The 22,844-nt window shown below is 48.5% G+C and overlaps 1 protein-coding gene across 4 annotated transcripts in view; it reads right to left on the bottom strand.

The window, feature by feature from the left end:
• Positions 1 to 14,520: 14,520 nt before the first annotated feature.
• The window catches only part of WDR86 (WD repeat domain 86), a 31,393-nt gene continuing 23,069 nt past the window's right edge, over positions 14,521 to 22,844 (bottom strand). For all 4 annotated transcript variants that reach the window (XM_081882622.1, XM_081882623.1, XM_081882625.1 and 1 more), the window contains 2 exons: positions 16,869 to 16,972; positions 14,521 to 15,035 (listed from right to left, as the gene is read on the bottom strand). In XM_081882622.1, coding sequence (XP_081738748.1) covers positions 14,817 to 15,035; positions 16,869 to 16,972 — 323 coding nt within the window. In that variant the 3' untranslated portion in view covers positions 14,521 to 14,816. The remainder of the gene's footprint in view (positions 15,036 to 16,868; positions 16,973 to 22,844) is intronic.

The following is a 22,844-nucleotide window of genomic DNA, read 5'->3' as shown; positions in this document are numbered from 1 at the left end:
TAGTGATGATGTAGACACAATCTCGTGTGCATTTATGTATACACCAGTTTTTGCAGCTATAAACAAGGGGAAGTAAATAAAGAATTGTTGGTAAAAAACATGGCAGACACTTTTTTAACCTGCCTAGCAGTCCTAGTTCTGAAGGCAGCCTCCAATGTATTTAAAATGCAACAAAATAGGCAAAAGAAACTAGTAAGAGGCAAATTTGTATACAAGTTTTTTTCACAGATGTTCCAGCTTCTACTCTGCTTCTGAATCCCTGGACCACAAAAAAGTCTCAGAGTAAATTGCTCTGAAATGTTAGTCTCTCACCTAGGAGGCTGCTCCTGCAGTTTGGTCTCCTGGGGGCAGATTCAAGAGGCACCAGGAGGGCAAATGTGTTTATATAGCAAAAAAGCTTCATGATCGTATTTGGCACCCACATTTTATGTATTAATGAAGAACTACAAGTATTGCCTCTGATGCAGTAACTTCTGTTTTTATGATGTGATGGTTCTCGCACCCAAACCTTTCCTCCTGTAACACAGGATAAAAACCTTGGTCCTTGAAGAGACCTTCCCAAACTGAAAAATAAGTTGCTGTCTCGCCACTAGAGGTCAGCCGGGATTCATTCAGTATTTTAACTAAAATGAGACAGAAATGCAGGGTTCCTGTCCTGGGGATAATGCTCCTTAAGGCTGTGCTGGACTTAACTTGATGCCATTAAAATGGCTTGGTCGGGACAGGGGCAGGCAGCCAGGTCACGGAGGATCATTCTCCCATCAAGGCACACCCCAAAAGCCACAAACCAAGTCTGCTGGTCATCATCAGAAGGCAATCTTGAACCTGGATCTATTGTGTGCACATTAGGCACCTTACTTCACTTTTCCAAGGGACTGGACTAGAAAATGGTAGGTTTTGTTTTTCTGAAATGTCCTGATGCACTTTGGGTGGCAACTTTATGATTGAACACAGTCATTTGGGTGAGGACAAGTACCAGGCACATGAAATTTGCTTCTCAGATAAGGGGAGATGTAGCAGCTCCTCCTACCAGTGTCACTGTCCTGACACCTAACTAGCACTTTCTGATGGGAAGACAATGTGCTGGTTATCTGTTATGCTTTCAGCCATACAGACAGAATAAAGAGTATCTGCACTTGCTTGGAGACTTAATTCATTTTATGAATTCTTGAAAGGCCCAGCCATAGTGGTGGAGAGGAAGTGGGGCTCCTGACACTTTTTCTGTAGTCTTTTTGGTGCTAGGTTTCTTAACTGTGTTTTAAATACAGTGGTACCTCGGGTTAAGAACTTAATTCGTTCTGGAGGTCCATTCTTAACCTGAAACTGTTCTTAACCTGAAGCACCACTTTAGCTAATAGCTGCCGCTGCGCCACCGCTGCACGATTTCTGTTCTCATCCTGAAGCAAAGTTCTTAACCCGATGTAATATTTCTGGGTTAGTGGAGTCTGTAACCTGAAGCGTATTTAACCCGAGGTACCACTGTACAGGCTGTGAACTGTGCTTGTTTGCTGTGTCTGTTGTAAAGACACTTTTTGCTTTTTACAGCTTGTTTTTAATTGTGTTATATTTTGTGTGTGTATATATATATACATTATATATGCTTTCGTAGCCTAGACACCCCAACTTTTACACGGGAAGACACCCGAGGACACCAAAACCTGCATACATTATATATATATATATATATATATATATATATATATATATATATATATATATATGCAGGTTTTGGTGTCCTCGGGTGTCTTCCCGTGTAAAAGTTGGGGTGTCTAGGCGACGTTTCGACGAGGTCTCACTCGTCATCTTCAGGCTGGTGCTTTCGGCTTCTTGTTACTGGAACAGAGCAGGATCTCAGTGTTTGAGTTCCTATAAATACTGTTGAGGGGGTGTGGTGTATAGCCTCCAATGTTCTGGGCAGAGAGGAAGTTCCCAGGCTAGTGTGCCTTTTCTTCTTTTGTTCCTTAATTACTTGAGGGATATCTTGAGTGATTTCTTGAGTGATATCCTGAGTACCACTTAGGTGGGTCATTAGGTGTGGATTAGTTGCTAAAGTCTTTGTGTCTTGACCTCTTGAACTTTGTGAAGAGTTTTTCTGAGAAGATGGCTGTACTGCACTTAGTTGTGCTCTGGCTTGGCTTCGTGTATAGGGGCGAGCTGTGGTTTTGTGGCCTGTGTCAGCCAGATCTGTGTAGGGATTGCAGGGGGGTGCAGCATCCGGAGGTGCCACCATGGTTTGGCTACTGGATGGTGTCTGTAATTTATCTGTGGAGAGGGTCTGGGTTTGGGTCTGGTGTGGTTGATTGGTGATAGCGTTCTGTGTGCCTCTGATTGTGCTATCACCAATCAACCACACCAGACCCAAACCCAGACCCTCTCCACAGATAAATTACAGACACCAACTAATCCACACCTAATGACCCACCTAAGTGGTACTCAGGATATCACTCAAGAAATCACTCAAGATATCCCTCAAGTAATTAAGGAACAAAAGAAGAAAAGGCACACTAGCCTGGGAACTTCCTCTCTGCCCAGAACATTGGAGGCTATACACCACACCCCCTCAACAGTATTTATAGGAACTCAAACACTGAGATCCTGCTCTGTTCCAGTAACAAGAAGCCGAAAGCACCAGCCTGAAGATGACGAGTGAGACCTCGTCGAAACGTCGCATAGACACCCCAACTTTTACACGGGAAGACACCCGAGGACACCAAAACCTGCATATATATATATATATATATATATTGTCAGGGTTTCTGGGAGAGAGGAGGAGATGACAGAGGAGACGGAGAGCGAGTGGGAGGAGGGGCAGAAGGATGAGGAAGAAGATGACGGAATTCTGAGGGAATCCACGAGTCTGAGCAGCGAGTCAGAGGATTCTCAAAAGGGGGTTACCTTAATCAAGCAAAGGGGAGGAGAAGGGAGAAGCGGAGAGGAGCCCAGTGGAAGACAGAGGAAGCAAGAGACGTCTCAGCCGGAACGGAGTAAAGGGGGTGGAGTCGTCAGCCTCTCGGAGGGAGCAGGATTAGGAGAGAACAGAGAGAGGGGGTTGGAGCAGGGTGTTCAGCCGGAAAGGGTGGAGAGCAGAGCAGGGGGTGGTGTAGCGGTCGAAAGAAAGGTCAGCAGCAACGTACGCGCGCCAAGTTCAAACGTAGAGGCGCGCGGAAGTGGAGAGAGCTCAGGGGAGGAGCCCGGCCCTAAAGCCAGAAAGAGGGGGGAAGAGGCGGCAGAGGATTCAGCCTCAGGCGAGTCACGGAGAGAGGGAACCCAGGGGGGCAGGAAGACCCTGCGGAAAAGAAAGGAGAGGAAGAGGTGGTCTAGAGCCAGGCTATTAAGTTGGTGCGGAAGAGGGGAGGAGTCAGAGGGGACTTCAGCGGTCTAACGTGGCAGACGTACGGCCACAATGCTGAACAGTATGAGAAGCAGAAATCTTCAATAAACTTTTCCTGTAAATAAGCTGCAACGGAGTGAGGTCTCTTGTGAGCTGGGACCAGTCCTGGGTGGCCGTGACAGTAAGTCCCCTCTCTGAAAGCAAAAAATTTTTTTTTGCGAAGCTCACGAACGGGAGCAGCCATGAGCGCTGAGGAGCAGCTGGTTGCATTGCGGAATCAGGTTACCGCTCTCACATCGGCAGTCATTGCTTCGCAGAAGAAGAATGACGACTTGGAGAAGACGTGCCAGGATTTGCAGGCAAGGTGGGAGCGCGCGGACAAGGCGGGGGCCCCAGGATCCAGAGCGGAGGGCATTGCGCTTGGACGAAGGGGGGGTGCCCTAGTTCCGCATTTTAATGGCAACTTGCAAGACTATCCCAATTTCAGAGCGGACGTTGTATATGCACTGCACTTACTCCGTCACGATTTTAAAGATGAGGAGGAGAGAGTGGGGTTCATTGTTTCGCACCTGCATGGGGAGGCCAGGGCTTGGCTACGCAATTTGTGGCGCGAAGATGGACCGGCCCGTCGCGATTCAACTGCGTTCATCAAAGCGATGGATTCTTGTTTTCAATCCTCTGTGGATGTGGACATTGCGCGCCGTCAAATGCACGGGCTGAGGCAGGGGAAAGCGACTGTGCGCCAATACCACTCTAAATTTTTTGCATTGCTCACCGCCTTAGATTGGCCAAAGGACAGTAAACCGGTCAGAGATCTTTTTTGGGAGGGATTGAGCCCCCCCATCAAGGATGAGATCGCTAGGGGGGACAGACCCCAGACCCTAGAAGACGTGGTGCAACGGGCTTTAGCTCTTGGAATTCGACATGAGGCGCGTCCGTGGCACGAGGAGGACGGGCCCCAAGCGCGTGCGCAAGCAAGGACTCTCCCTTTTGTGCACAGGGACTTCAGCCGTGCGCACCCCTCGCCAATGGGGAAGGACAGAGAGGAGCCAATGGAGATTGGTGGTGCTAGGGCTCAGAAGTCATCCCAGAGCCCTGTCCCTGGTGCAGCCAAAGCGAAGCCTCCTAGAGGAACCAGGAAGTGTTACATCTGTGACAGTGCGCACCACATGGCGAAAGAGTGCCCCCAGAGGCTCCAGAAGCACACTGCAGCGCTGGCAACTGTAACAGCAGAGGTGCAACCAGGGGAGCAGCTTCAGGGAAACGACAGTGCCTGGCTGGAAGCAGAGCTACTGGGGCTCAGCCAGGCGGATCTGTAGACAAGCCCCCAGCATCACTGCAGAGCGTGGACCCTTTGCCTCCCAAACCGGCAGTTCTGCTCACAGCAACACTCCAGTTGCCTGATGGGAGACTCCTCGAGGTTCCAATAACGATCGATTCGGGAAGCAACGCCGACTTCATGGGACTGCAGTTCGTTAAGCAGCACAACATGGCGCTCCTGCCTGCAACGACGCCTCTGAACGTGGTCACGGTGGACGGCAGGAAGTTGCTGGGGGGGCAAGTGGTGCAGCAAACCCCTCCCATGATGATGCAGATTGGCAACCATCGAGAGCTTATTAGTTTCAATGTCACCCACTTATCGGACACACCCATCGTGTTAGGCATGAGTTGGCTGGAGAGGCACAGTCCCGCGGTTGCGTGGTACCAGAGGCAGATCAACTTTTGTTCATCGTATTGTGCTCAGCATTGCTTTCAGACCGATCAGGGAGGAGAAGCTGAGCAGCCATTGCATCTGGGTATGGTGCAAACAGTGCCTCACAAGTACCAGGAATTCTTGGAGGTTTTCTGTGAGAAGGAAGCTGACAAGTTGCCGCCTCATAGACCTTACGACTGCGCGATTGATTTAGTGCCAGGGGCGCAATTGCCTGCTGCCAAGCTGTACTCCATGTCGGAGGACGAAATGCAAGAGCTTCGGGAGTTCATAGACCATAACCTCAAGCGAGGTTTCATCCAGGAATCTAAAGCAGCGGGAGGCAGCCCTGTTTTCTTTGTGAAGAAGAAGGACACGCCCCAAAAAAGGCTTATAGTGGATTACAGGTTCATCAACAGCTTGACTAAGCCCAAAGCTTTCCCCATGCCCAAGATTGACGACCTTTTAGCGACCGTCAGGAGGGGCAAGATTTTCACCAAGCTGGACCTACGTGGAGCTTACAATCTCATCCGCATCCGGAAAGGGGATGAGTGGAAGACCGCCATGTTCACCCCTCTGGGCACATACGAATACAGAGTCATGCCTTTCGGCCTCCAAAATGGCAGCCACGTTTTTCAAGCATTTATGCACCACGTGCTAGCAGGTCTCCTCTACAAGAAGTGTGTCTGCTTTCTCGACGATATCCTGATTTTCTCGGAATCGCCGGAGGATCACGATAAGGACGTGAGGGAGGTCCTGCAGAGGCTGAAGGAACACAGGCTGTACGCCAAGTTGGAAAAGTGCCAGTTTGATGTCAGAGAGGTTGATTTCCTTGGCTACAAGTTGTCCGACGAGGGACTGGCCATGGACAGGGCTAAGGTTCAAGCGCTGTTGGACTGGAAAAGCCCTCGAAATCGGAAAGAGGTCCAGAGGTTCATCGGCTTTGCCAATTTTTACCGCAAGTTTATTAAAGGTTTTGCGAACGCGACGGCGGCGATCACTGACACCCTCAGTTCCAAGAAGAAGAAGTTCGTCTGGACCGAACAAGCGGAGCGGTCCTTCCGGACGCTTAAAGGTCTTTTCGCCTCCGAAGAGCAGCTGCTCCACGTGAATCCCGGCAGACCCATGCGGGTAGAGACCGATGCGTCAGACAGAGCGGTTGGGGCCGTTCTTTTGCAAGAGGATTCACAAGGCAACTGGCGACCGGGTGCGTTCTACTCCCGGAAGCTCAGCAAGGCGGAGCGCAATTATACCATATGGGACAGGGAGTTGTTGGCCATTCATGCAGCTTTCAAAGCGTGGCGACACTTCTTGATAGGAGCCAAGCACACGGTGCAGGTCCGCACGGATCACAAGAACTTAGAGTATTGGCGGACGGCTAAGTTGCAGACCCAGCGACACATGCGCTGGGCGGAGTTCTTTGCGGATTTCGACTTCAAAATAGAATACATCCCAGGAGACTCCAATGTTATTGCAGACGCGCTGTCCCGAAAGCCGCAATACTTGGAGGAAGCAGCTCCAATCGCAGCAAAGCACATTTTCGCACCGCAGGCGTGGACGTGCGCTACCATCGCAGTCGACCTGGACGCGGTGCGACGCGCGTTGCAAAGGGATCAGTTTGCACAGTCTAAGATGGAGGAGCTACGCGGAGGGTCGCGACACACCGATGAGTTTCAATTACAAGATGGACTTTTGACTCGTAAGGGTGCCCTTTACGTGCCCACCGACGATCTTCGAGCCAAGGTTCTGCAACAGTTGCATGACGCCCCTAGTGCAGGCCATTTCGGCAAAGAGAAGACGATGGAGTTGGTGGCTAGAGACTTTTGGTGGCCCCAGATGAGAGGAGAGGTGGCGGACTACGTCGCCAGGTGTGATATCTGCCAGAGGTCCAAACCGGTGCACCAGAAGCAGGCGGGATTGCTAGAACCGCTGGAGACACCGCAGCAACCATGGGAGAGGGTAGCGTTGGACTTTGTTACAGACCTGCCCAGCTCCAGAGGTAAGACGGCGGTGTTAGTGGTGGTGGACTTGTTCACCAAGATGGCGCACTTCATCCCTTGTGCCAAGGTGGCGACGGCAGAACAGACCGCAAAGCTCTTCATCGATCACGTCTTCAGAGTGCATGGACTTCCGCAGTCCGTCTTGTCCGACAGGGGGCGCCAGTTTGTTTCCACTTTCTGGCGAAAGCTTCTGGGCATCTTGCACGTCAAAATCAACCTGACATCGGCGAGGCATCCACAAACCAACGGTCAAGCGGAGAGGGTCAACGCGATCATGCAGCAGTACCTGCGGTGCTACGCCAACCAGCGACCTGCGGCGTGGGTGGACTATCTGCCGATGGCTGAATTCGCCTACAACAACACGAAACACGCTTCCACCGGGGTGACGCCTTTCTTCGCGAACAATGGCCGTCATCCCAGAACCTTCCCGAGATTTGCGGCACCAGGAGGGGGGGGGCCTCAAGATGCCGACCAGTTTGCAGCGGAGTTGCAAGAGGTGCACGAGGAGCTGCGGAGACATTTGGAGCTGGCAAAACAGGCGTATAAGGTGCAGGCCGATAAGCACAGGAGGGCGGGAGAGGACATCCAGGTTGGGGACTGGGTGTGGTTAGCAGCCCACGCGATGCCGGCCAGGTCATTGGCCAAGAAGAAGTTAGGACACAGGCAGCTAGGGCCATATCAAGTTGAGGCTAAGATCAATCCGGTGGCTTTTCGTCTAGCCCTTCCGGAAGGTTCCAGGGTGCACCCGGTCTTTCATAGGTCGGTGCTCACTCCCTACAAAACCCCACACAGGTTTCAAGAGTCAGGAGCACCCCCAGAGCCACGTAGGAGGGCGCCTGAGAGGGGGGAATCGCCAAGACCAGGACCTCTTAACGAGGTCACAGAGATACTGGACTCGAGATGGGGGGAGGAGGGAGTTGAATATTTTCTCGCCAGGGAGGGCACACCAGCCGCTGCTAATAGTTGGGTGCCAGGCTACGAGTTAGACGAACCCCTTTTGAAAGAAGAGTTCCATGCACTTTTCCCACATAGACCCATGCCAGCTGAGTACTTTGATGACTGGCTTTTCACACCCACATTGTCAGATAGCACGTTCAGGGGTTTCTCTTCCCCCGAGGAAAGAACACCAGAATCAAGCCCGCCCAGGGGATCGTGCTCGGGGGTGGACACGGAAACCCCTTATTGGTGGGAGGAGCAGCCAGAGGAGGAATGGCGTAAGAGGTGGCTGATAGGTCCTTGGCGGGCAGCACCGGAGGAAGTAGCGATGGAAGCAGAGACTGAGAAGCATTTGGGGGAAGAACCCGACTTCGAATACGCTTACACAGAACTGCCAGCAGAGAACATTGACGTAGACGACCTGTATCCTGAGCCTACCCCCGAAGAGCCGCAGTTTCCACAACCGGTCCCCGGCGAGCGGGAGGGGGGAAGGGGGGGCTTCGAGGGGGGGATGGATGTCAGGGTTTCTGGGAGAGAGGAGGAGATGACAGAGGAGACGGAGAGCGAGTGGGAGGAGGGGCAGAAGGATGAGGAAGAAGATGACGGAATTCTGAGGGAATCCACGAGTCTGAGCAGCGAGTCAGAGGATTCTCAAAAGGGGGTTACCTTAATCAAGCAAAGGGGAGGAGAAGGGAGAAGCGGAGAGGAGCCCAGTGGAAGACAGAGGAAGCAAGAGACGTCTCAGCCGGAACGGAGTAAAGGGGGTGGAGTCGTCAGCCTCTCGGAGGGAGCAGGATTAGGAGAGAACAGAGAGAGGGGGTTGGAGCAGGGTGTTCAGCCGGAAAGGGTGGAGAGCAGAGCAGGGGGTGGTGTAGCGGTCGAAAGAAAGGTCAGCAGCAACGTACGCGCGCCAAGTTCAAACGTAGAGGCGCGCGGAAGTGGAGAGAGCTCAGGGGAGGAGCCCGGCCCTAAAGCCAGAAAGAGGGGGGAAGAGGCGGCAGAGGATTCAGCCTCAGGCGAGTCACGGAGAGAGGGAACCCAGGGGGGCAGGAAGACCCTGCGGAAAAGAAAGGAGAGGAAGAGGTGGTCTAGAGCCAGGCTATTAAGTTGGTGCGGAAGAGGGGAGGAGTCAGAGGGGACTTCAGCGGTCTAACGTGGCAGACGTACGGCCACAATGCTGAACAGTATGAGAAGCAGAAATCTTCAATAAACTTTTCCTGTAAATAAGCTGCAACGGAGTGAGGTCTCTTGTGAGCTGGGACCAGTCCTGGGTGGCCGTGACATATATATATATATATATATATATATATGTCGTATCTCCGTTTACGTAACCTTCTGGTTATGTAAACTTCAGGATGCACTCACGGCAAACCTGGAAGTATTTTACCAGGTTTTGCTACGCATGTGCAGAAGCAGTCCTCATGTTGCGGAAACCTCAGGATCTGACCCAACCTCCAGAATGGATCTCATCTGCAACCAGAGGTACCACTGTATATATAAATTTGTCAACTGCCCTGGGAATATTTACTGACGGTTGGCTAGAGAAATAACAATTTCAATGGTCGTGATTTACCCAGGCATGCAAGCCTGTTAACATGAGCAGAAAACTGAGGGTAAGTTGTAGTTTGAGAGACAAAGAGACGTGTGCCACCCTGTGACATCTTCCCCCAAGAAGTACAAGTCCCCAAGTTCCTTTGTTCTTGTTGACACTTCCTATGCATAGGCAGCAGGAGCCAGCAAGGCTTGGCCTCTTGACTGGCAGCCTGAGGAAGAGACAAACAGTAATTGAAGGCAGTGAGACCTCAGGGACAGTGGAAGCCGGTGCCCCAAACATGTGAGTTAAAGCTTTGGCCTCCTGGCTCCAGAGCACCTAAAAAGATTTGTCATCCATGCCATACATTCAAAGCGCTCATATCTCACTGTTAACAGCCATGGTCTCCCAGATAATCCTGGGATGTGTAGTTTGTTAAGGGTGCTGAGAGTAATGCGCTCCCACAGAGCTACAATTCTCAGCACCCTTTATACAAACTACAGTTCCCAGCGCACTTTGCGGGAAGCCATAACTGTTGAAATTAAGGAACAGGAAATTGTCTAAATGGCTTTTGTCATGCATGTTTATAATTGAAACACCATCCTGAGCAAATCAAGCATCTAGAAGTGTAAGCAAGTTTAAACGAAGCTAACATGTGTGGATGTTGATTGATGGGGGAAATTTTAAAATAAATAATAAGAATACAGGGCTAGTTCAATTACACTATACCATAGGGTATCGTAAGTAAGGGTATGGGCAAGAAGCAATTCCAGGAGAAGCAGACGGCAGTGGTGAGGAGAGGGAATGAGATCGGGAGATGCTGGGGAGCTGCCATGCTTGCAGGCAAGCAGTCAAGGCACATGCAGGCTCTTCGGTCAGTGGGGCTCAGCACCCACCTGGACAAATGTGCCAAACTCAAGCACCCTGGATTCAACCAGGGAACATGAGCCCTTCAGGGGGCCTCTGGCATTTGAGGATGATGATAACATGGATAGAATACTGCCCTACTTTACAAAAGAGGTTATGTGGAGAAGGTCCATAGCACCTCCAGCTAGTGCTGGGAGTGCTCCTTTCCTGAAACCCTGGAGGGCTGCTGCCAGTCAGTGTAGACAGTACTGAGTTAGATGGACCGCCGGTCTGACTCATGTAAGGCAGCTTCCTGTCTTCCACTGAAACATTAATGGGGAGACGCCTTGCAAGCGGCTTCTTTTCGTAAGGAAGCCTTCCATTAGCACCTACCGTGTGCCATTTGGCTTTCCTTTTTAAAAATAAGTTTTAAAAATTCGTAGAGTTGTCACATTTATGAGTACTATGAGAGCTAATTAGTGTAGAAGCCATTCGCCCTGCGTCTTTTACTTGGAACGCTGAAAGCACCCCAAAAGCTGCCACTCCAGCTGGAGAGAATTGTGCAAGTATTTGCAGTTTGCACAGCAAGAGTAATTGGCAGAAGCGTGAGAATGTTGTAATCTGCTCAGGAACAGGAAGGCAAATAAAAGATGCATTCATCCACCCCAAACGAGCAGGCAGAAGAATTGGCTGGAAGCCTCAAAAGCCGTCCCGTCCCCCCACCAACTCTCTGACACTGTAGGACTGGTACTATTGAAGTCAATTGAACTACTCCACAGTCTCCCTTGCCACCCCTTTTTCTCCTGTGCCGAGTTAACTCTGCTGCTCATCCTTGCTCAAACCCTATCAAGATTGCAACCTAATAATAATAATAATAAGTAATCCAGTCATTTAAAAATAAAATATTGGCCCATGCCCTCCCCTCCAGGAAGCTATCAGCTGCAAGGGAGCTCTTGTGCAACTTATACCAAATACCCCCCTTCTCAATTATGTCTTAGGGATATTTAGCCTCTTGGTTTTTTTCCCCATATATGAGTTACACTTCTGAATGAATGGACTTTATTACGGTCACAGACCAGCATAAGAAAAAAAAATCATATACCAGTATGTATTTTTTGTACTTTTGCCAACCTCTGGGATTTCCCCTTAGGATGATGCTACCTCCATTCTTGGCTTCCTCTGTTTTCCCTCCATTTCCCTCAGCACTGCCCACCTGAGTTGTTATCAGAGGAAATGGCTGTTTCATTAAAGGCAAACTGAAAGCAAGGTTTGTCACCTGCTTTGGCATTGTATGATTTATTATTATTATTATTATTATTATTGAAACGAAAAGCTGCTGGAGGGAACCAGATTAGGACTATGGGGTGGGAATGGTAGCAGTGGGGACACCAATTGGGATCACTGTAGGAGCAGTGGGTGAATGCACAACCTGCTTTGGTCAGCTAGCAACTGGGTCTTTTTAATTCAGTCTAGTGAAGGATTATAGATAAAGTATACACGCACTTCATATTTATATAGCTTGCACCGTTCAAAGCATTTCACTGCATACACTATTTACAGTAATCCTTACACCAGACCTGTAAAGTAGGCCAGTGTTGTTATTGCAGATGGGGAGGCTGAGGTTGAACTAATAGGGCCAGGTAGTGTTTTTGTGACGGAGAGATATGAACCAGCAGCTTCACAGCTCATTCTCTCAAGTCAATACACCAGGAATGGGCTTTGGGAGGAAAGCAGTGATTCCTGCTGACCCACCCACCAGCAGTGCCTTCTTGAGTTGGCTTTCTAGCAGTATAACTTGCTGTTTAGAGGTATAGGATCAGCCTTGTAGGCCAAATTTGACAGAAGGTGGGACTGCCCTTCTGCCAACCGCCTCACATCACAATGACATTCAGGTGCAAGGTGCTTTGAAGTCCCAAAGTTGGGTTTCAAAGCACCTTGCAAGTCGTTGCTAAAAGGAAGGATTTCCCCCTCTGCTTTTGCAGGGGATTCCATGCAAACCCTTTCCTGAAACATTAAAGGGTTTGGCTGGAATGCTGCCAAACTGAGCAGGATTTAACCCTGATGAGCTGGGGTTAAATCCTGCTCAACTTGGCTGTCCGCCACAATGCCAAACTGAACAGCATTTAACCCTACACAACTGATGAGCAGGGTTGTTAATTCCCGCTGCTTTGGCTGCATGTGTTTGTTCTCTGCTGGTAACAGGCACATGCAGCCAATGCAGGATTTAAGTCCATCGGATGATATAATGAGTGATGTCAGCTGATGGGAAGATGTGCATGGTTAGAGGAAAATGGTCTTATAGGCCAACTTGGATGCCCTGGTGGGCTAAGATTAGCCCACAGGCCAGAGGTTCCCAGTCCCTGGGATAGAGGAATTATAAATTATTTTAACCGCAGATACAGCCAGTACTTACAAAATTGCTGCCTGCCTTTTCTCCCCTATGCCAGTTATATTTCTTGTGTTAAACTTTTGTTTGATGCCAATGCTTTGGAATATGGAAGCCTTTCTCCTGCTGTGATTAAAATCAGTCCAAAAGGGAAAAAATGAACACATTAAGTGTTATCTCTATGACAGTTTTTATTACCCCCCCCCTTGTCACAGGCACTGGCTCGGTATGCTACACAACAAAGAAAGCCACACACAAGTGATTAAAGTACTTGTTTCAGTTAAACACTGCTACAACAAAATCCACAACATCATAGTTACATATTTATGGCTCAGTGGTTATCTAAACAAACATCAAAGGGAGAAAACCAGGGTAAGAGATTGCTTCCCCAGGTGGAGAAACTCAGCCGCACAAGCAACAAAGGTCTTCCAAAGCCTCAGGCTAGACTCTACTTCCTTTGTCTTTCATGAACAGAAAAGCAGCTCACACAGCTTCCACTCCACATATGTCCCATCTCAAGGACAGGTTCCAAGTCACTCTGCTGGGCCCATATTCCACACATTCACACACACATCTTTTCTGCAAGGGTTCCTCTCCAGTGAAGGACAGGAGATTTATCTCCCTGCTCCTTCTGCCACCAAGGAACCTACACACCTTTACTTCTGAAAGAGCTTACGTCAGACCCTCATTCCATCACCAGTCCCCATGGAGATTATCACAAGTATCTCCTACCCACTTACAAAAAACACTCAATATTTTATCCTGATAGAACCCAGACCAATTTGCTCCAACCGTATCCTCGTGAAGACAAGCCCAACCATTTTCCAGTTCCCAAATGTTGCCAGAAACCTCTCGCCCTGAAACCCTGTTTTGCTTTTAAGAATCCAGCCTTTTGCTTTTAACAGAAGTTCGAAAAACAAATCAGTAAGTGAGGCTTTTTGAAGCCTGGAGCCGAATATGCTCATCTGTAGATCAAACTCTTGTTTAAGGGCCACCCGGAGAGGCCAGTGCAAAAGCTCACAACCCACCACAATGGCAATTTCTGCACATCACGCTAAACTAAGCCATGGCCTAGTGCAGATGTGGAAATGTGCTGGCTCCCCAAGTGGAAAGGCAGCTGTGCAAAGTGCTGATTGGTGGGTGGCTGTGATCCCACCTTGGATGTAATATGCTATGGGGAGCGGGAGGGGGAAGGTTGTAAAAGTGCCACATCATTCATGAACTTATCCATCCATTTAGCATGATTCATTTGCAAATAATTGCAAAACTGCTGTGAGGAGAACGAGGGATTACAGACATCAGTAATCAGTGCTCTGCTTAGCTGGCTCTGCTGCAAAACCCAGAGAAGCAGTTTCCCCTGGTGTTAAATTACGGAATGGGAATATGTTGTTAACAGGGCATTAAGTACACATCCAATGCATGGCAACTGCTTTTTCCTGCATGTACCATTAAATACCTTTCCAGGTCTGGGCACAAAGCAAATGGGGAGGGGGGAGAAGTTACCATATACCCCTGTTCTGTGACACGCCGCCTAAACATGACATCAGGCTCCCTAACCTATGACTGACCTGTCAAAGCTCTGGCTTCCACCCCTGAATCTTCCTTGCCCCCTCTTTCTGAGCAGCTCCTAGTTGTACCGGCTCTGTGGGCCCAGTTGCTTAGAAATCTGCACCTGCAGCGTGCAGGGTGAGACATCTCTGTGGGCAACAAATGGTGTGTGATGCAGTAGGCTAACAAAACGGGCATTTCTATATGTTCACGAGAATAGATACATCATCATGAAATAGGTATCTGTCATAGTTCACTTCCCTGCTGCTTTTTTGTTGCCATTTCATCAGCATCAGGCCAGGATCGTGCCCACACAGCTTGTGACCCACCTTGCTGAACGCAGCCCACCCAGGATACAAGGCTGTGGCCAGCCAGGTGCTTGATGATGGCAGGTGGGCAGAAATGCCAGGACATGGAATTTGAGCCCCTGATAGGCCTGCTCAGTATAACGAGCAACAGGCTGCATTTGGCTTGGTAAGTCAGTTGGCTCAGGCGTTCCCTTCTGTAGTTGACTGGGTGCTTCCTGTCCTCTCGCACCAGCCCAGCCATCACACGAGCTCGACGGCCTCCTGCTCCCCCCTGTTTTCCTGGTGCACCATGCAGCCAACTTTGTTGTTGAAGAGTCGAGACAGGCTTCCCTTCTGAGAACGCCTGCCCTGGATCGACCTCTTCTTCCAGCGCCTCTTGCTCCGCTTGCTGACCTGCCGTATGTCCCAGATCCTTAGCGTGCCGTCGTGGGAGGCCGTGTACAGTAATTCGTTGTGAATCTGGAACAAAAGTGCCGTATTTTAAAAGGACAGCTTAACCATAGTCACAACACAGCACACAGAAGCAAAGAGGCAGCTTCTCTGTTCCTTTTTTTGTACAACCTATTTGTGGAGCGGGGTTTTCTCCCTCCCTTCTGAGTCCAATCCCAGATTGGGGGGGGGGGGGAGGCTGGTTACAGAGGTGTAAAGCAACCGCCTCCTTTATTATTTCATTGTACAGTGGACACTAGGGATGCGAACGTGACCCATGCGGGATGCACGTTCACAACCCACAGCGTTTGCAACCCACAGCGGCGCATCTGCGCACGCGTGGGTTGCGATTCGGTGCTTCTGCACATGCGCGACCCCCGAAACCCGGAAGTAACCCGTTCTGGTACTTCTGGGTTTTGGCGTGTCTGTAACCCGAGGTATGACTGTATGGTGGTTCAGTTTGCGGCCCAAGGGCCATATGTGGCCCTCAATGCCATTTTTGATTAGCCCTCGGCAAAACTTGACACACACCCCAACCTTCACACTGCCTCCCCAAATCTGCTTTTCAGGGGAGTTGTAGATCACAACATCTGGAGCACCAAAGGTTCCCCACATCTGTGACACGTGACAGGTAAAAAGACACCCACAGTTTTGTCAGAGGCAGGACCTGTTCATGTGCAACCAAAGGGAGCACACAAAGAAAACAGGAAGTACTCCTTTATTCCCCCTCACCCTGCCTCCAGCATCATGAGAAGAAGAAAGTGTGGCAAGCACAGAAGGAACAAAGTCTGGCAGAGGAGGCCTGCTAATGCCTACCACTCAGAAGCAGACACAACACCCAGCCAGAGTCAGTGTGTGAACCCGGCTTCAAACTGTTAGTGGCAGGAGATGCAATTCTAATTTTATTTATACTTAAAAACCTAAGTAATTTTTAACAAAGTGTTTCAAATGTAACGAAACCTGAAGAGGCATCATTAGCTTGACCTCCTGGCTCCCACTTCCTGCGGGCACCATCCAAAAAACAAAGGGCTCTTGACTCACCCCACTCCGTGCAGCACAAAAGAGCAATAGAGTGTTGTTTTTCCCAGGGAGCTGCTCACTGCCATGTGCCTATCTTGGCTCACGAATGTGAGTGCATAACAGAAGAGCACAGCCAATGCCTCTCTCGCTGCTCACTCTGACGGAAGCTTTTGGCCTTCATCTCAGGCATGCTGGGTGCATAATTATGAGAGGGCTCAGCTAAAGAGTCCACTTCTGTTTACTGGGGAGGAATGGGTGAAAGAGCTTTTTTTGCATGTGCCTTAGCTCCCTGAGAGCCTGCAGACTGGGGTTATAGCAAGCAGCCAGGTATGAAGTCTACGGGGGCTGGCTTGAATCCCCAGGTTGCCTAAGCAACATTTGGTTGGATATTGTAAATTAACTTAGGACCCAGTCACCATGGATGGGTCTGGAACTTATTTTAAAGCTGCCTAAGCAAATCAACTTCACAGGGTGACCCTATGAGCAAGGAAACTATCCCCCCCCCCCCGTAGAGCCTTTTTCTTAAGAAGTGTCCACATCCATCATTGCACAACAATTGATGAATTTAGGTACCAATGTCAGTCCATTATTCCATCTGGCTGAGCCTTGTCTGGACCAGCAGGGAGGGGCTTTTCAATGCTCTTTTCTAGCCTACCTGGAGATGCTAAGGATTGAACCTGAGGCCTTCAGCATCCAAAGCATGTGTTATAAAAGTGAGCTATGGCCCAGCCTGCCATTAACAGCTAACAGAAGGAACCCTTAAGCGGTTGTAAAGGAAGTGACACCAAACCATTCCTGACCCACAGAGCCAAGTGTTGTGCCGCTGCTCTTTGTGAGGCTCACCTGGATGCAGTTAATAACCAGCTTGTGACCTCGGAACACTCTTTGCAGGATGCCGGTCTTGGTATTAAAAGCTCGGGCACAGGCGTCACCACTTCCTGTAAACACTGTAATGAAAACAAGGATGAGGGACATTCTCAGAATAACCTTTTTTATAATTTGTTTGCTATTAAAATGTTTGTTTTCTCCTATTTTCAACCCAAGGGGTCAGCTTGGCAGGCAACAAAGCGAAGATTCAAACTACACAAGGAAAGTGTCATTGAATTCATCAGAGCTTACTCCCTGATAAGTGGGTTCAGGGTTGTAGCCTAAAGCGAGTGAAATTCACAAGGAGGGGAACTGAGCCCAACTATCTTATATATTTTGGCACTCCTCAGCTTTACATTTTTTTAAAATTTATAAGCATTCACCAAATACCAAAGATGGAAACTACTGGCACATGCAAAAAAAAAAAAGCCTTAAAATTTATGACATCAATAAGAATTTATGACATCAATTATAAATTAAATCAAAGCTAAACACCCTATATAGCCATGTAATTTCCTTTTCTATCAGTTAGGCACGAAGACCAAATATACCACAGGATGTAACACAAACAATGAATCACTTAACAAGCAGAATGAGATTTTCTTTTCTTTAATTAATTGTTTGAACAACAGAGCAAGTCATTTTTAATCTTAGTGTCTTCTAAAAAGGGGCATTTCTATTTGGAATGTGTTAAATATTCTTTTTCATTCAATTAACCCAGGGCATTTTTTACTTTGAAAAGGTATCCTGCTATAGACCCATAATCACAGGGTTCATGTGATAAACATAATCAAACAAAGGTTGCACTTACAATCCAGACATGCTATGAAGCAAGAAAAGGCTTCCAAAGGGTCCAGAATGGTGCCATGCCTGTCAATTTTAGAGTCCTCTCTTAAAGGTAATTCTTTGCCCTTTACCACCCACAGAGGTAATAGCTCCTCCCAGCACTCACGTGGTATCTTTCTCCTCCCATCTAGCAATGAATTCTTATTAATGGGTCTAGGTGGCAAACAGTTCTGGGTTGCAAAGAGTGGCACAGCCTCTGTTAGGTGTATTGGGAAGGGAAGGTCATTAGGAGTGAATTACACACGACGTCCAATTCATCCTTAAGCTCCTGTTTCTGTATTCAAAGCTAAAACATATCTCAAGAGGTCAAGGCCCATGGCTCAGTGGCAAAGAGCATGTCTTGCCTGCAGGTTAGATTGCTGGTATCTCCAGACTCCTGTCTGAAACCCCGGAGAGCTGCTGCCACTCTCTGCAAACAATACTGAGCTACAGTAGTTACAGGTAGGTAGCCGTGTTGGTCTGCCGTAGTCGAAACAAAATAATAAAATTCCTTCCAGTAGCACCTTAGAGACCAACTATGTTATTGGTATGAGCTTTCGTGGGCATGTGCTCGGGCTCAGAATAAGGGAGCGCTTGACTGGCTATGGTGTTAGGATGACAAGACATGAAGGAATGCATTACTAAAGCATTCTAGAGCCAGCAACCTTTTTGCAGCTCAGGCTGCAAGGGGTAGACTTCTAGCTTTAGTTGCCAAGGATGCTTTCTGGTATGATTACTTCAGGTAGGCAAACGTCCTCTCTACCCTTTCCATTCTAGCATGTCCAGGCTAAGAGGGAAGGAAGCCTGTTGATGAAGAATGGGCATCAAAACACAACCGCAGCTGTTTTCAGCACAAATCATGCCACTTCAGCTGTATGCTTGCTGCACATCCAATATGCAACTGGGGTTGTGTCAGCATGAATAAAGTCTGAAAGGGGTATCGGATTGGGTATATGTAGAAAAAAGGCATGCAAAGCCAGTAACGCCCTCTGAGAACATTTATTACTTTACATCCAATTACTACGTTGTTGGGTGGTTTTTTTTAACAGAGATCAGGAGAACAGTCCAAGTTTGCCAACTGCCAGGATGATTTTGTGCCATCTGGAAGCATTTATTCCTTAAACGCAAAGGCCTTGGTCTGCTGCTACAGAAGGGGAGAGTATGACTATCTCTGGAGGAACAACTGACTGTTCTGCTTTTCTACCAAGGCCAAGGGTGCGCAGGGGGCAAAAAATAAAGAAAGACCCAACTCAGAATACCTATGCACTTATAGCCCAAAATTACCTTTTTTACCCTCAACGTTCAACTGAACGTGGGAGGGGGGAGCATAATATAATTTGCAGTGTGGCTATGCAGCTTAATCTTTTGGACTAGCAAGGTAGGGTACTGCCAGCAGGGGAAGAGCCCCAATTTAACACTTGGCTTTTAACTACTAGCAGCTAATGCCAAGGGCATAATCTGCCAGGCACACCTCTGATGAAAGCCCCATTGGAATGAAGCCACCTGGACCATGGGCAGTGGGAGCATGAGGAGGAAGTTAGCTGCTAACGTAATTCCTCGCCGCCGCAACCCAATATGCTCATTACCTACCATGCAGCTGAAAAGGATTCCAGCCTTCAAGTTACAGAGTCCCCTCTCTGAAGGCCAGAACTCTGGGCTACATGGATCCATTCCAGGGAGTTCATGCCAAACCCTACATGCTTCTACGACAGGGTAGGGAGTCCTTTTAGGCTGACGTGCCAGATCCTTATCTCCCCACACCCCCATGGAAATAGGACAGCTGGCTCGGCTGACCCATCTGTCAATCATCTGATGTCATAATGGCATCAGGCTACTGATATCTGGGTGGTCCTGCCTGTTATTCTAAAGCACCAAAGCTGCAGCAAGCAAAGGCAGCACCGTCTGCTGCTTGTGGCTGGAAAGCCAAACAGGAAGTTTGTGACTGTTGCCATGGGAACAAAGGGGCAGTCCATTCTGTACTGAGCACCGGATGTTAGCTCAGTGGGTTTGTCATATGACCTGTACAGGATGTACATGGGTGAGTTTCTCTCTGTTTGTTGAAGAGAGCAGACATGTTTTCTGGATGACTGCTAAAAGACACAAATAAAGACATGTAGATACGTTTACTGTCTGTGTCTGATTCCCCTCCCTGGGGATATGCAGGGAGGAGGAGAGAAGGAGAAGCAGTTGGTGTGTTTTCCTCACAGCCTGAGGAAAATCGCCGGAACGGACCTCGTGTTGTTTATCCTGCCGGGAGACGCCGGAGGGAGGTCTAAGGAATTCAGCCGGTGCCTGACCAGATAGGCACATACCGATGACCGGGTAGCAGAATTCCAACATTGGTAGCAGAGGATGGTTCCAGTTTTCATCGCCCTCTGCATCAAGAGGTGGCTTCCATGGATGCCTGACCTGAGAAAGCTGATTCTCTGCAGCCAGAAGCTGACCAGAGCAAGCTGGAAGCAAAAGCCACGGAGCCCAGGTATGTGATTTTCGGGCTTAGAAGAGTGAAAGCAGATTGAGTTATTTCTCTGCTTCGAGGGAGCAGCGTATGGGAAACAGCTCCAGTTAAAAGTGAAACCGCATACCAAACATTCCTGTGGTTTTCTTCTCCAAGGGATTGGAATGTACTGTTGCTAAGCGACGCCTTTCAGTGAAGGCTAATCCTCAGAGAGGAGAAGTGAAAGCAACAGTGAATTGTTATGACTACGAAGTCTGAGGAGCTCCTGGAAATTTCCAACGCAGCCAGCGTTGAGAGCTGCCAGGTGCACAGAGTGTAAATAAGCCAGCTATTGGATTTTAGAGGCTTGTGTTTTAAAGAGTCAATGCAAGGACTCAAAATGGATGCCAAGAAGGGGGGAGCCCTGCCTTCTCCGCCCCTTTTGACCAGTGACAATTATGCATCTTGGTCTATTAAGATGAAGGCCCTGCTGCAGAATCAGAGACTGTTTGGGGTGATTGAAAATCCCATTCCAGCAGCACCAACGCGTGCTTGGGAGTCACAGGATGTGAAGGCCAGAACTGCTATAATTCTGTGTGTGTCAGATTCGCAGTTGATACACATACAAGGCTTAGAGCACGCGAGAGATGTTTGGAACACGCTGAGAAGGACACATCAGAGAGATGCAGGTTCTTCAGCGTTGCTGTATTTTGAGAAGCTGACCAACCTGAGGCTAGCGCCTGATGGAGATGTTCAAGCGCACCTGACGGAAATGAAATTTCTGCGTCAACAGATGGTCGAACGCAATTTCCGTTTGCAGGAGGAAGTGTTTTGCTTCATGGTGATCAACAGCCTGAATCGGACTTACAAAACAGTTGCCAGTCAGCTGGGGTCTCTCCCAGCGAATGAACTCACGTCGGAGAGGGTCTTTGCCGTCGTGTTGAATGAACATGACAGGCTTGCAGCCCTGGACGTGAAGGACAGGGGGAGGGAAGAACGGAGTTCTAACACCCCCACTGCTCAAGCTACTGGAGGAGATGCTGTAGCTATGAACGTTGTCCGATGCTACAATTGTGACCAGACTGGGCATCTACAGCGGAACTGTACGAAGCCACGTCGGAAGAAAGGAGCTAAGGCGAGCTCCACAAAGTCTGAGGCGTCAGACAAAGGTCACACCAAGCCAAAGGCAAAGACTGCAAAGGCTTTGATGTCGCTAAAAGCCACACCAGAAGCGGGAAATTTCTTTGTCATCGATACTGGAGCCACAGTTCACATGACGGACCACAGAGGACTATTTTCTACGTTTAAGAAGCAAAGCTTCGCGGTGCAACTAGCCAACGGTCAAGAACTGGAAGCGACCGGAATTGGGACTGTGCATCTTAAAAGTCTGAACTTGACTATAAACAATGTTTATTTGGTTCCAGAATTGAAGTACAATCTGCTCAGCGCTTCGCAGATTGCCAAGAAGGGACTGAAACTGTCCTATGATGATCAACACTGCGAGATCTACAAAGATGGAGAGCTGTATCTTTCTGCCAAAGAGAAAGATGGACTGTATTTGTTGACTTTTGATCGAAGTGATTACATGGAATGTAATTCTTGTGATTCTAACATGATCTCTTTTGCAGGTGTAGCTGAGAAAAACGTCAAGCAGGTCACCTCGAGGGGCAAAAGAGCATTTCAGCGAGTGTATGCTGATGTGATTGGTCCTTTAGAACCATCTAGAGGCAATGCAAAATATTACCTAATATGTGTTGATTCTTTTACAGGTTTTGTCTGGATTTATCTTTTGGAGAGACCGAAAGAAGCCTTAGAAAGGTTTAAAGAGTTTTGTGACAAGGTTAAAAGTATGCATGATGCTGACATAGATTGTCTTTGCACAGATGAGAAGCCAATTTTTCTTTTACAGGAGTTCCAGAGGTTCCTGAAGAAGAAAGGGATAAGACACAAACTTGCAGCTTCCGAAGAAGCTTGGAATAGATGTGTTTGTGTTAGGGTGAACAAAGAATTGCAAAAGGGAATGCATGCGCAATTGCTAAGTTCACATCTGCCACATGAGTACTGGGCTGAATCGCTAATGTCATATTGTTATACCTGGTTGAGAAAGTTTTCAAAAGAGTTGGGATGTTCTCCTTTTGAGAAACTGTTCCACAGAAAACCTTCTGTTGCCCATTTCAAGGTTTTTGGGTCTCATGTGAGAACAGAAGCTCCAGGTGGAGTAAAGAATGCCAGAGGCATTTTTGTGGGTTATGAAAAGGGTCTCTACAGAGTAATTTTGTCTGAATCTGGTAAGGTGATTCTCACAAAATTTCTAGAAAGCGCTCCTGAACAGGAGAGAGTGGTTGTTCACACATTTCCCACAGGTGATGATGATTCTGATGATGATGATGATGATGATGATGATTTTATTGAGTTCAGTAGTACTGATGATGACAGCGATAGCTCAGACAGCTCAGTTGTCACAGTCATTGAGAGGAAGTCTCACACAATGACTAGACCCTCAGAAGAGGAGGATGAACCACTGATTAAGCTTAGTACTGGTTCTCCAGAGAGTCCAAAGGCTGAACCAGAAAGCAAAGAAGAGCAGCACCTCTTACGTAGGTCTGAGAGAGCAACGAAGGGTGTACCACCCAAGAGGTATTCACAAGAGTTTGCTAACTTAGCTGTTGCTGTTGTAAACGACCAAGGTC

The sequence above is a fragment of the Podarcis melisellensis genome (assembly GCF_964234715.1).
Source record: "Podarcis melisellensis genome assembly, chromosome: 12".
Classification (NCBI taxonomy): domain Eukaryota; kingdom Metazoa; phylum Chordata; class Lepidosauria; order Squamata; family Lacertidae; genus Podarcis; species Podarcis melisellensis.
The sequence above is the reverse complement of the archived record's forward strand: the minus strand, read 5'-3'. Positions and strand labels throughout refer to the sequence as shown.